The sequence below is a fragment of the Candidozyma duobushaemuli genome (genome assembly GCF_002926085.2).
Source record: "Candidozyma duobushaemuli strain B09383 chromosome Unknown B_B09383, whole genome shotgun sequence".
NCBI classification, from domain to species: domain Eukaryota; kingdom Fungi; phylum Ascomycota; class Pichiomycetes; order Serinales; family Metschnikowiaceae; genus Candidozyma; species Candidozyma duobushaemuli.
In genome coordinates, this window is record NW_020289895.1 from 14,553 (window position 1) to 26,651 (window position 12,099).

At 49.2% G+C, this 12,099-nt stretch overlaps 5 protein-coding genes across 5 annotated transcripts; 4 read left to right on the forward strand and 1 right to left on the reverse strand. All coding sequences in view use genetic code 12, as the record gives it.

Annotated features, from left to right (window-relative positions):
• Positions 1 to 2: 2 nt before the first annotated feature.
• Positions 3 to 1,608, forward strand: NAR1 (Nar1p; the record flags this gene model as incomplete). Its single annotated transcript, XM_025480076.1, has 2 exons — positions 3 to 1,281; positions 1,439 to 1,608. The coding sequence occupies 2 exons, from the start codon at positions 3 to 5 to the stop codon at positions 1,606 to 1,608; spliced, it is 1,449 nt and encodes a 482-aa protein (XP_025334376.1).
• Positions 1,609 to 2,376: 768 nt separating this feature from the next.
• Positions 2,377 to 5,023, forward strand: KEX2 (kexin; the record flags this gene model as incomplete). Its single annotated transcript, XM_025480077.1, has 3 exons — positions 2,377 to 3,189; positions 3,222 to 3,591; positions 3,639 to 5,023. The coding sequence occupies 3 exons, from the start codon at positions 2,377 to 2,379 to the stop codon at positions 5,021 to 5,023; spliced, it is 2,568 nt and encodes an 855-aa protein (XP_025334377.1).
• A 786-nt stretch (positions 5,024 to 5,809) lies between these two features.
• Positions 5,810 to 7,318, forward strand: ZWF1 (glucose-6-phosphate dehydrogenase; the record flags this gene model as incomplete). The annotated part of the gene is made up of 1 exon (XM_025480078.1): positions 5,810 to 7,318. One exon carries the CDS (start codon positions 5,810 to 5,812, stop codon positions 7,316 to 7,318), a length of 1,509 nt encoding a protein of 502 aa, XP_025334378.1.
• A 1,275-nt stretch (positions 7,319 to 8,593) lies between these two features.
• CXQ87_001543 (uncharacterized protein) lies at positions 8,594 to 9,028 on the forward strand (the record flags this gene model as incomplete). Its single annotated transcript, XM_025480079.1, has 1 exon — positions 8,594 to 9,028. One exon carries the CDS (start codon positions 8,594 to 8,596, stop codon positions 9,026 to 9,028), a length of 435 nt encoding a protein of 144 aa, XP_025334379.1.
• A 234-nt stretch (positions 9,029 to 9,262) lies between these two features.
• Positions 9,263 to 10,564, reverse strand: CXQ87_001544 (S8 family peptidase; the record flags this gene model as incomplete). The annotated part of the gene is made up of 1 exon (XM_025480080.1): positions 9,263 to 10,564. One exon carries the CDS (start codon positions 10,562 to 10,564, stop codon positions 9,263 to 9,265), a length of 1,302 nt encoding a protein of 433 aa, XP_025334380.1.
• Between the last annotated feature and the right edge of the window lie 1,535 nt (positions 10,565 to 12,099).

Genomic DNA, 12,099 nt, shown 5'->3' on the forward strand with positions numbered 1-12,099 from the left:
ATATGAGTGCCATCCTATCAGCGGACGACCTAAATGACTTCATATCCCCTGGTGTCGCCTGCATCAAGCCAGTAGAGCTGACTAATCCGGAAAACCAGGAAGCGGGAGAGGTCGAGATACAAATAGATGAGAAGGGAAATCCTTTAGAAATATCCAAGATCGATGGCAAGGCCGCTGAGCTTTCTCCAGCACAAATTTCTTTGGCAGATTGCCTAGCATGCTCTGGCTGTATTACATCAGCCGAGGAAGTGCTTGTGGCCCAGCATTCACATGAACAACTCTTACGAGCGATTGAAGAGAATCAGACATCGAACAAGGTGTTTGTGGCCAGCATAAGCCACCAGTCAAGGGCCTCCTTGGCCCAGGCATATGGATACACGGTGGCGCAGATGGATCGTTTATTGGTCAACTTGTTTGCCAACCAAATGGGTTTCCAGTATGTCGTGGGTACTGCCTTGGGAAGAAAGCTCTCATTGCTCCAAGAAGCTCACGAGATGTTTGCGAGAAAACAAGGTGGCCAAAAAGGGCCAGTCTTGCTGTCGATCTGCCCCGGATGGGTGCTATACGCGGAGAAGACACACCCTTACGTCTTGCCCATGCTTTCGGCAACAAAATCACCTCAGCAAATCACCGGTTGCCTTCTCAAAACCCTCGTGGCCCGTGATTTGGGTATTTCTCGAAGTGACATTTATCATCTCTCAATCATGCCTTGTTTTGACAAGAAGTTGGAGAGTGCCAGACCGGAGAACACCCCGGTGGAAACGTCTGCTCCTGACGTGGACTGTGTTTTGACAGCGAAGGAGCTTGTGAACCTTCTAGAGACACTGAAGTACCAACTTTTGCCGCCAAACGCTGCCAAGGTTGCAACTCAGAGCTCCAATATCTATCACCAAATGGCCCCACCTTCGTGGCCTTACAAAGAGCTTTCTTGGGCCAACGACTCAGGATCTCAGTCGGGTGGCTACAGCTACAACTACTTGATGCTTACAAGAAACCACATGATGTGTACTCAGCCAGATGTCTACCGCGAGGAGGATTTCGAGGTGGTGAACGTCGAGGGCCGTAACCTGGACACGTATGAGATGAGGTTGATGCACAAGCCGTCTGGGGACAAGATTGCATCCGCGGCGGTAGTCAACGGCTTTAAAAACATTCAAAATTTGGTCAGAAAGCTCAAGCCAACTCCTGGCGGAGCTGCCAAACAAGGCAAGGTTAACCCCTTGCAGCTCGGAGAAGAGCCAGGATGGGAGGGAAGAATGGCACCTCAGGACTGGAGGCACCGTCTGAAATTTCAGATGCCTCCAAGTGTGACTATGTCGAGGTTATGGCATGTCCTGATGGGTGTATTAATGGAGGTGGCCAAATAACCAGGCCACAGGACGTGACGGAGAAAGAGTGGCTTTCTCAAGTCAAGGATATTTATCAAAGCATCGGGCAGTGGACCTCTCAAGCATGGACAATACGAAAATGGCCGAAGAGATAGAGAAGTGGGCCATAGGGTTCTGTGAGGAAACCAACATTCCTTCGGAGCGCCTCTACATCACACACTTCAACGAAGTGGAGAAGCCCACAGACCCCAATGCTGTACTTTTTGGAGCAAAATGGTAATAGGAATTAATAGAACGGACGGATCAGAAGCTGTAGTATCGCGATGTGACGATCACAGTAGACTTTCGGAGAATGCCGATCAGAGTCAAAGTCAGCACTTCTTAGGTTGAGCACCACTTTCAGGGGAAAACGGGGAAGCAACTACAATATATATAGAGAATGGAATACGAAACCTCTTCTGGGCTGCACTTATCCTGGAAGTTCGAGAATACCAGATGAAGTGCTAAGGCTGTGCCTTTCAAGATTGAACTAATCGGGACTCCTACATTCATTATACGAGTGAGACGGACGAAAATCGCCCACAAACCTCGTAGTAAAACTCCAGACATTCCATGCCTTCAATGGCATCCAGGCTGTGTTACTGTCATCGAAAAAGCATAAAGAGCTTTTGGCGATTTGAACAATCTGAGAATCTGTACCATCTCGACTACACTTACCCAGCGAAACAGTCAACCTTCAATACATTTTTAAAATCTCCAGTCCATATTCCCCTTCTGATTCACGGTATATTCGCGGACTGTTTGCAGCCATTACAGGGTCCCCCACAACGTTTTGTGTCATTTGGCCCCCTAACAAGAAAATTCAACGATTATTTTTTTGATATCGCCTGATTGCAAAAATTTGCATTCTGAGTGGACCAAACCTTCCTGGATGTGTCAGGGCGTTTCTTTTTTTACGTTTTTTTTTTTTCCTTCATAGTCTTGTTTCAGACTCCCCACCATTTCTATTTTCGCGACACAGCTGTTCTTCAACAACTACTAATACTAGATGAAGCTTCTGCCATTAGTATTGCTCCAGTGCTTCGTGGCACTAGTGGCGGCGTTCTCCGTCCCCAAAAAGGACTACTCTGCCAGACAATACTTTATCGTCGAAATCGACCATTCCCAACTGGGTGAAAACCTACACACGTTCATCAACAAACACTCAGACTACCACTTTGAGCACCCAGTCAGGGGTATGGACGATCATTTCGTGTTCAGCGTCGAAAAAGATCACGAGCATTTGCAGTTTTTGGGCAACCACAACTCCAACAACCACAAACTCATGAAAAGAGCTCCAGGATATGAGGATGCACACGACGCCTTGATTACCCACCCAGGCTTGAAGCTGGTCCACATGCTATACCCCAAAAAGCTTGAGCGCCGGAGGCCCGTGCCTGTGGACTTCGAGGCTGCCGAGGAAATGGCTGCTCGGGATCTTCAAATCACGGATTCTCTGCAAGAAGTGTTGAAAGAGGTGAGCGAGAAGCTCGGCATCAACGACCCCCTTTTCCTTCGTCAGTGGCATTTGGTGAACACCAGGTATCCAGGAAATGACATCAATGTCAAGAATGTCTGGTATAATGGTATCCGTGGCCATAATGTCACAGTAGCGGTTGTGGATGACGGCTTGGACCACGACCTGGACGACTTGAAGGCCAACTTCAACGCCAAGGGCTCGTGGGATTTCAACGACAATACAAACTTGCCTACTCCTCGTCTTTTCGACGACTATCACGGCACTCGTTGTGCGGGCGAGATCGCTGCCGTCAAGAACGACGTTTGCGGTATAGGTGTGGCCTACGAAGGTCAGGTTAGCGGAGTACGTATCCTTTCGGGGCAATTTCGTCCGAGGAGGAGGCCGCCGCCATGATCTATGGCCTTGAAACCAACGATATTTATTCATGCTCATGGGGCCCCACAGACAACGGCAAGACCGTTGCGGCTCCCGATATGATTGTGCGCAAAGCCATGATAAAAGGCGTCCAAGAGGGCCGCCAAAACAAAGGTTCAGTCTATGTGTTCGCAAGTGGCAACGGTGGTCGTGCTTTCGACCAGTGCAACTTTGACGGCTACACCAACTCCATATATTCCATCACTGTGGGCGCCATCGATCACAAGGACTTGCATCCTACGTATGCCGAGGCCTGCTCAGCCGTTATGGTTGTCACTTATAGTTCAGGCTCCGGCGAACACATTCAAACAACGGACATTAGAAAGAGATGTTCTCTGGGCCACGGTGGAACATCGGCAGCTGCCCCTTGGCGGCAGGTGTTTTTGCCTTGGTGCTTGACGCCAATCCAAAGCTTAATTGGCGTGATGTGCAACATGTTGCTGCCCGGGCAGCTGTCACCGTGAATGAACACGACGGTGAATACCAAGAAACAGCCCTTGGGCTCAAATACTCTCATAAGTACGGTTACGGTAAGATTGATGCCGAGAAGCTTGTGGAGGAAGCCAAAAAGTGGAAGGGTGTAAAGCCTCAGGCATGGTACTACGCCGACTTACTCGAGGTGAATGAAGCTGTCAAGTCTGGTGAAACGACTGCTAGCGACTGGATCTCGAGCAGCGTCAATCTCACCGAGGATGACTTGAAGTTAGTCAACTTTGAGCGTGTGGAGCACATCACTGTTACCGTCAACATTGAGTCGACTTTCCGTGGCCAAATTCAGGTGAAATTGACCTCTCCAAATGGTATCGTTAGCAAGCTCGCTGATCCTCGTCCATTCGACCAGTCCACTCGCGGACTCAGGGACTGGACTTTCATGTCTGTCGCTCACTTCGGTGAGAGTGGTGTGGGCGAATGGAAGCTTGAAGTTTCCAGTTCTCGTGGACAAAACGAGGTGACCCTTAAAAACTGGCAGCTTCGTCTCTTTGGTGAGGTCATCGACGCAGACAAAGCCGAAAAGTACGACCTTAGCAGGGATTATGCTGCGGAGCGTCGTGAGTTGAGCAAAAATAGACCAACTTCCACCTCAGAGACCCTGACACTGACACTGACACTGACACTGACCACGGCAGCTGCCCTGAGTACTTCGCTCATTACCACAAGCAGCACCAGTCAAACATCAACGGAGACGACGAAGACCGCAACTACTACTGATGCCCATAAGAAGAAGCCAGAAACCGGAAAACCTGAGAAACCAGATGACAGTTCTGACGAGGAGTCGGATGACGAGGATAAGCCCGAGGACGGCAAGCAGGACAACAACAAGCATTATGCTGCTGACCACGCGGGCCAGTATTTCATGGCATTAGCGGTACTTGGATTCCTTATCGCCATCATCACCATGAGGTGCCACAAGTCTCCAGGCAGTACTAGACGTCGTAGAAGAGACGATTATGAATTTGACATCATACCTGGCGAAGACTACAGCGACAGTGATGAGGAAGAAAGAGACCTGCTTGACTTGGATGGCAGTCGCCAACGCGAGCAGGAGAATCTTTTTGACGAATTCAATGCCGAAACGTTACCAGACTACGACGATGACATGTTTCAAATCGGTGATGAACACGAAGATCACGCCGAAGCGCGTGAACCTGAAGGGAAGGCGCCTACTGGAAAGGAGGATTCACTGACTACTGAGACTCCTGAAAGCTATCATGGTGAAAATGGCAGTCAGGAGCACCTAGTTGAAGAAGGTGAAAGACGATAAGGCGTTGTTTATAAGCGTTATGCAGTATACCACAACCTCCGAGGATTGCCTCCTTTTGCCCGGCTCGCACAATGGGACGTGGGGGAGGAAAGCCAGGACAAACGGAGATAGGGCTATCTCGCCTCGACGGCAGCCAAATTGGGTAGTTTTTCCGGATCAGTATGCTGTGAAACTCTCTCAAAAGGCACTTGGCGTGTGAATTTCGAGGTACTTATACAGCATCGCAAACTAAGGCATTCGAGCCCTCTATTGTTTCTTGCATCCGCCACGACCTCGAGGACCTAACACCTAGAATTTGCAGCTATTTGTCAATGATAACCATGGGTCCTGCAGGGCAAGCGTACAACGCTCTTTCACTGCGAATTTGTAATCACCGCACGTGAAGGTTGAGAATCCGCAAGACATTGCACCGAACGACGGGGGCAGGGCCAGCGGAGGAATATGACCGGTACCGGGCCGGAGCTAAAAAGGTTGATCAGCATGTGACTTTCGACATTGAAATTACTATACTCCGAGTAACTTCAACTCAATTGACTGAAAATTGTATTATTCAAGTCCCAGCAACTAAAGTCATAGTGCGATTATCGGTCAGACATGGCCGGCTGGGAGGTGGTAGCGTTATGGTTGCGTGCAGGCCGCCCTTTATATCTCGCATGGCGGTTGGTGCGACCTCATCATATATAACCGCAAGGCCGGGATTTTTTCTTTTGACTTTTGTTTCCTAGCAACAATTGCTTCTTGAAATCCCCCCTTTAACTACCTTTTCCAATCACCACAAATAAAAGCATGTCAGTAGACAGTTTCGGTGAGCACGTGTCAATTGTCGTCTTTGGCGCCTCAGGCGATCTTGCCAAAAAGAAGACCTTCCCTGCTCTCTTTGGGCTTTACAGAGAAAATCAGTTGCCTCACACTGTCAACATCATTGGTTACGCCCGTTCGGGTTTGACCACCGAGGAGTTGAGAGAGCGTGTGAAGGAGAACTTGAAATTGCACGATGAGAAGGCAAAGAGCAAAGTCGACGGTTTCTTGCAGTTGATCTCATACATTTCTGGTCCATACGACAAGCCTGAGGGCTTCGAAAAGCTCGAGAAGGCGATTCAAGAGTACGACACCAAAAACAAGGTCTCCAAGTCTGAGCGTTTGTTCTACTTAGCATTGCCTCCATCTGTTTTCACCACTGTTGCTTCTCACATTAAGCAATTCGTCTATCCCGAGGGCGGAAGAGTGAGAGTCATTGTCGAGAAGCCATTCGGCCACGATTTGGAGTCTTCCAGACAATTGCAGAAAGATTTGGCTCCTCTTTTCACCGAGGAGGAATTGTACAGAATTGACCACTACTTGGGCAAGGAAATGGTGAAGAACTTGTTGGTGTTGCGTTTCGGTAATGAGTTGTGGTCTGGTGTGTGGAACAACAGGCATATCTCCTCGGTTCAGATTTCCTTCAAGGAGGCTTTCGGAACAGAGGGAAGAGGCGGTTACTTTGACCTGATCGGCATAATCAGAGACGTCATGCAGAACCACTTATTGCAGGTGTTGACCCTTTTGACGATGGAGAGACCTGTGTCGTTCGACCCAGAGGCTGTGAGAGATGAAAAAGTGAAGGTGCTCAAAGCCTTTGACGACTTCGACCCCAACGACATCTTGCTCGGTCAATATGGTAAGTCTGAAGATGGTTCTAAGCCTTCCTACGTTGACGACGATACTGTCAACAAGGATTCCAGATGCAGCACTTACGCTGCCCTTGCTGTGAACATTCACAACGAAAGATGGGACGGTGTGCCTTTCGTTTTGAGAGCCGGTAAGGCTTTGGACGAGTCCAAGGTGGAGATCAGAATCCAGTTCAAGCAGGTGGCCAAGGGTATTTTCCAGGAGATCCACAGAAACGAGTTGGTCATCAGAGTCCAACCCAACGAGGCTGTTTACACCAAGATCAATTCCAAGATTCCCGGTATCTCCACACAGACTTCCTTGACGGACTTGGACTTGACATACTCCACCAGATACTCTGATGACTTCTGGATTCCTGAGGCATACGAGGCTTTGATCAGAGACTGCTACTTGGGCAACCATGCCAACTTCGTTAGAGATGACGAGTTGGATGTGTCTTGGAAGTTGTTCACACCATTGTTGGAGTACATTGAGTCGGACAAGGCTCCTAAGCCTGAAATCTACCCATACGGCTCAAAGGGTCCTAAGAACTTGAGAAAGTTTTTGACTGACCATGGCTACGTATTCTCGGAGGCAGGCTCCTACCAGTGGCCATTGACACGCCCTAACGTCAAGGGTAAGATCTAACGGTGTGTTACGTAGTAAATTTTTACGATCCATAAACCAAAAGAAGACAAACTTGTAGTGATTCCATCAGACATCCATGGAAGGTCGATTGGCGGTCACCGGCATACTAGATTGGGTTCTAGACGTATGCTACCGTGGAAACTGCGAATGTTATGGGATATTTCATCACCGGAATCACACAAGCCTTGTCTTGTAATCGAGCAAACTCTTTGTTGCGTGCTTCCAGGTATCAACCAAGCATCGCTGCTTCGAAGCCACTGAGAAATTGTTTGAATCAGAACTGTTAAATACTGGCAAGTATAAGCCCACAATGAAACACCAGGTTAAACCCAATGCCGTAAACTCACTGCAGGCGCTTTTCAACCCTGTCGTCATAGTCGAATCGGACTGGGAAAGAAGAGACTTAGTTTCCTCATCTTCGTTGATTTCTCGATCGCTTCGAAGCGGCGATGCCATGGCTGAAAGCCACAAGCCCGCAACAAAAAGTCTGCATGAAATTAGGAGTATTCATGTAAAGAGATCAAATAATGGTTTATGGAAAAAATTTAGGTGCGATGCTCTTCCATTTATAGTGGGAGCGTGTGAGCATATGCAGGTCGTGATGAATACATTACCCGCCCTCAGATGAGTTAGGTCAAGTTGTCGAGCAACAAAAGATTAAGAAGTCAGGTAGACATTTGATTCAAGAAATCATCCTTGAATAACCCCTGTGGGCTTGCTCTAAGGGTGGAATTTAGATTATTTTGATATGAAAATGGTCACGTGACAAATTAGGTTTCATTGTAGTATCTTTAATTGCCTTAAAAATGAAAATAAATCGGGTTTGATGGCTAAAGTCAATTGAGTTTAAGCCGAGTAGCATGTATAAAGTGGGAGTTGGTTACGTGACTATGCTTGGCCGATAGCTCTGAAGATAGAGTGGGAAACATCTGGTTGTAATGAAATGCCCAAGAAATGGTTCTAAGATATTTTGTCGTCTGTAAACATAGTCTGCATAATAATACGTCAATCTAGGCTTATTTCCCCAATGCAAGTGTGCCCTTTACTAGTCAGTGAGTTATCGACTACTTGACAGCTTAATAGACAGGCAAACGGAATAGGAAGAAGAAAATAGGCTAAATCTTAATCTTCCAATACAAATAGATCCTAAATATATTTTATTGGAGCTCAAGCTGCTTTAAATGGTTTTTTTTTTTTTTGAACTCTCCAGAGCATGGTGCTTTCTCAGACCATGGCTGCAAAAAAGAGCTGCGAAGTATTCCCAAACACACCACTATGCTTCTGCCTGATTTGGTTTCGATCTTCGAAACGGCCAAAAGTCTCTCCATAAGTAGCTCAAGATCTCTCCATACTCACCGTGATGATCCCGTCTTCGCCAACCCGTACCTCGTCTATCGACCTCCCACCCCGGAATACGGTGCTATCGATGCAGAAGAGCACGAAAACCAGCCTCCTGAAGACCACTTTTCAACCAAAGACCAAAAATCCTTCCATTTCTATGTCCAGATGGCCTCTCTAGAAGAGCGACAGGTTCAGAAGGAGTGTACCAATGGTCCAGAACTCGATGCAGCGTTCCAAAATCGCCTTTTAAGAGGACTCTTCCTTGAGGTGTTTAGGAACCAGCATAAGATGTGGAAAAGAGTGTCAGAAAGGGAAGTAATGGGTCACTACCTTCATATTCTCGACCCGCTTATTGAGGAGACCGATTGAAGAAACCGTCATAGCGAATACACAGGGGCATAGTAAAACCACGGTAGTACCTAGTTAACACTAGAACGCCAACCTACTCTCAATGACTACAAACTGCTGTTCAGCGAATGGGCCAAAAGAACCCTCCATTCATTGTTACAAAGGGTATTTTTGTACTGGGCTAGCCAGATAAAAGCAAACGAAGGAATAATCAAATTGAAAGTGGAAATCCGTTCAGGGAAGGACCAAAGTCTCCTACTTCCAGAAAGAAGTGGGGTTCATTCCACCCTGATACACAAGCACGTTGGGGGTGTCGCTGTTAAAGCCAGAGATCTTGTCCTTGGTTCCGTAGCTAATCAACATCTTCTTTATATCGGATGGCGATGAAGAAGAGCTGTACTCAGAACCCTTGCCTGGGTACAAGGACAAAAGGTAGGAGACGGTTCCGCAAACGTGAGGAGAAGCCATGGAGGTACCGGTCATGTAATAAGGAGACAGGCTCACTCCAACAGAGCCGATGTTGACACCAGGGGCAATGATATCCACGCATTTTCCGTAGTTGGAGCTGCTGTAGTTGTTGTCGTCTTCATCAGAACCAGCTACGGTGATAGCATCGGACAAACCAGGACTGTAGTTGCAGGCATCGGTGTTTTCGTTTCCAGCAGCAACGACAGCATGGATACCAGCCTTGAGCAAAGCGTTGATTCCGTCAGTCCAAGCACTGGACTTGGCAGCACCAATGGACATGTTCAAAGTGGAGCCCTTGAAGCCACTCTTGTCCTTGTTTTTGTTGTGGTCCTTGATGACCCAGTCGAAGCCCTTCAACATGTCTGAAACGTAAGCGTTGTCGTTGGAGTCAAACACATTCACCGAGACAATTTTGACCTTCTTGGCCACACCGAAGGTCTTGGAACCGATTGTACCAGCCACATGGGTTCCGTGACCCGAAGGATCTTTCTTTTCATTAGGCAAGGCGATGGAAGTACCGAAAGACGCACGGTCTTCAAACTCATTGTCGTCGTACTTGACTCCGGTGTCCACCACGTAGGCAGTGACACCCTTACCGCCCTCGTCGTCATGGAGGTAGTTGCCATTGGCGGCGTTTTTGCGGTGGCTGATTCTGACAAGACCATATTCGGAGTTGGACTGTCTGGTGAGGCTCAGCGCCGACACCTTGGCGTCCTCTTCGACGTACTTGACGGCGGAGCTGTTTCTGATGGAGCCCAAGATGTCGTCGTCAAAAATACCCAGGTAGCCGCTGAGACTGTTGAAACCAAAGAAGTTCAAGCTGTCGATGGAGCCGTCTCTTTTGGCGGAGATTCTCTGAGAGATCCAGTCGCTGAGCTCGTTCTTGGACTCCTCCGAGGCGTCGTCCTTGTACACCACAATGTAGCGGGACTTGGCCGGGTTGGAAACACGGAACAAGGGTGCAATCAGCGAGACAAGGTCCTTCTTTTCCACGGCGGCCTCAGCAGCAGGCTCGGGCTGGCCCGACAAGGGGATCACGGCGGCAGCAGAGTAGCCAGCAAGAAGTAAAAGAGAGAAGTTGAATTTCATGGTGATGAACAAGCCCAAACAGCGGACCAGCCGGGCTTCTTATATAGTGAAGATCTCCATCCCGCAAGCGGTCGAACATTTGGCTTCGATGCAGAGATACCAGAACCGGGTGCATCGGCGACAGCCGGTGCATTGTTCGCCAACGCCATATGCCCATTGTTTGGCATTGCGTTGCCGGCTGTGCCTGGTTCCTAACCACGACCGAAGGTCGCTTTTCCATGTTTCATGGACGAATTGTACCTGGGAGCTAGGCGAGTTCGGAGCGGAAGCGATAAGGCAACGATTTTGCCAAGCCGCGCAAGTCGCCAAGGTGAAGCGGCTATTGGGGCTTGGAGAGGTGAAGCGGCTATAGGGGCTTGAGGATCTGGTGTGGTTGTTTTTTTGCAACCGCCCTGCGGGGCCCATGCCGTCTCATGTCCGCGGACGTCAGGGCGAAAAAATATCGTCGATCTGGCGTAAGTCCCATTGCTGCAAATAGCACAATTGAGAGAAAACAGGGCCCTTCATTTCAATCTCCCCAGGAAAGCCTGCCCCACCTCCCCATGACGCACAAAGGCTATCTTGACGTCAGGGTTCAGGTTTGCCAAGAGCACCGTGTGTCAGAAGATGGCGAAATTGCCGACTTTGTGGCTCTCACCGGGTGATCTTTCCCAATTCCCACCCTTGCTCACCGACACCAGCCAATCACCCTGTGTGCTGGACGGTTGGTGTCGAACTGCTCCCGGGAGGCAGAGGTGTGCCGTATCTGCTGCCGTATTGGGTAGCTGGAGGGTGGTATTCTCCGCACCTTAGTGGCTCTGGTGGGTCTGCTTCCAGGGGTATCAGGACGGTATGTCGGCTTGCGGGCGGGATCGGGGCTTTTGCACTGTGGGTTCTGGATCTCGGAACGGCCTGGATTCGGGCTCAGCTGATATTTCTGGCAACGGTCGGAGGGTGGTGTGTGGGAGGAGGAGGTAGAAGCTTGGTGATTTTCGCAGCCACCAAAGGTGCCGCCCTAAAGCTGCCACCGTGAAAATCACCAAAACGCTATTTTCTGAAATGTTGTGTCAGGTGGAATTTGCCCGGATGACAAGATCCCGTGGCCCGTGGCCGAGGCTTGGACGCAGCGAACCCGTTCGCTTAGGCAATGGAGAAGCCCTGCCATCGTGGAAGCTGCAAGGAAGGCTGAAGCGGTTTCATTCTACGGGATCGGGCGTCCGCGTGCTGTAGATCTGTCGATGGCTGGGATTGCCAGCCGTGCAAATCCACAACGGGTCACGCCGGGAAGAAAAAAATTCATCTCTGGGGGAAATGGGCGGATGACTTGGGTGGAGGGGCATTAAGCGATAAGACATTCCGGGGCCACAAGTCCTCAACTTCTTGAAACACCAGAAATACAAAGTAGAAAAAATTTGTTTGTCGCTTGACGACGGTGGCATGGGCTACTCAGCCACTTCCGTTCAGCCATGGCTTTGTGCTTCGTCTGGAAAAGCGTTTTGGCGATCGCCGTGCGTGTTTTCGAGATTGGCGCCTGAGAGGTGGCGGTCCAGTTGGCG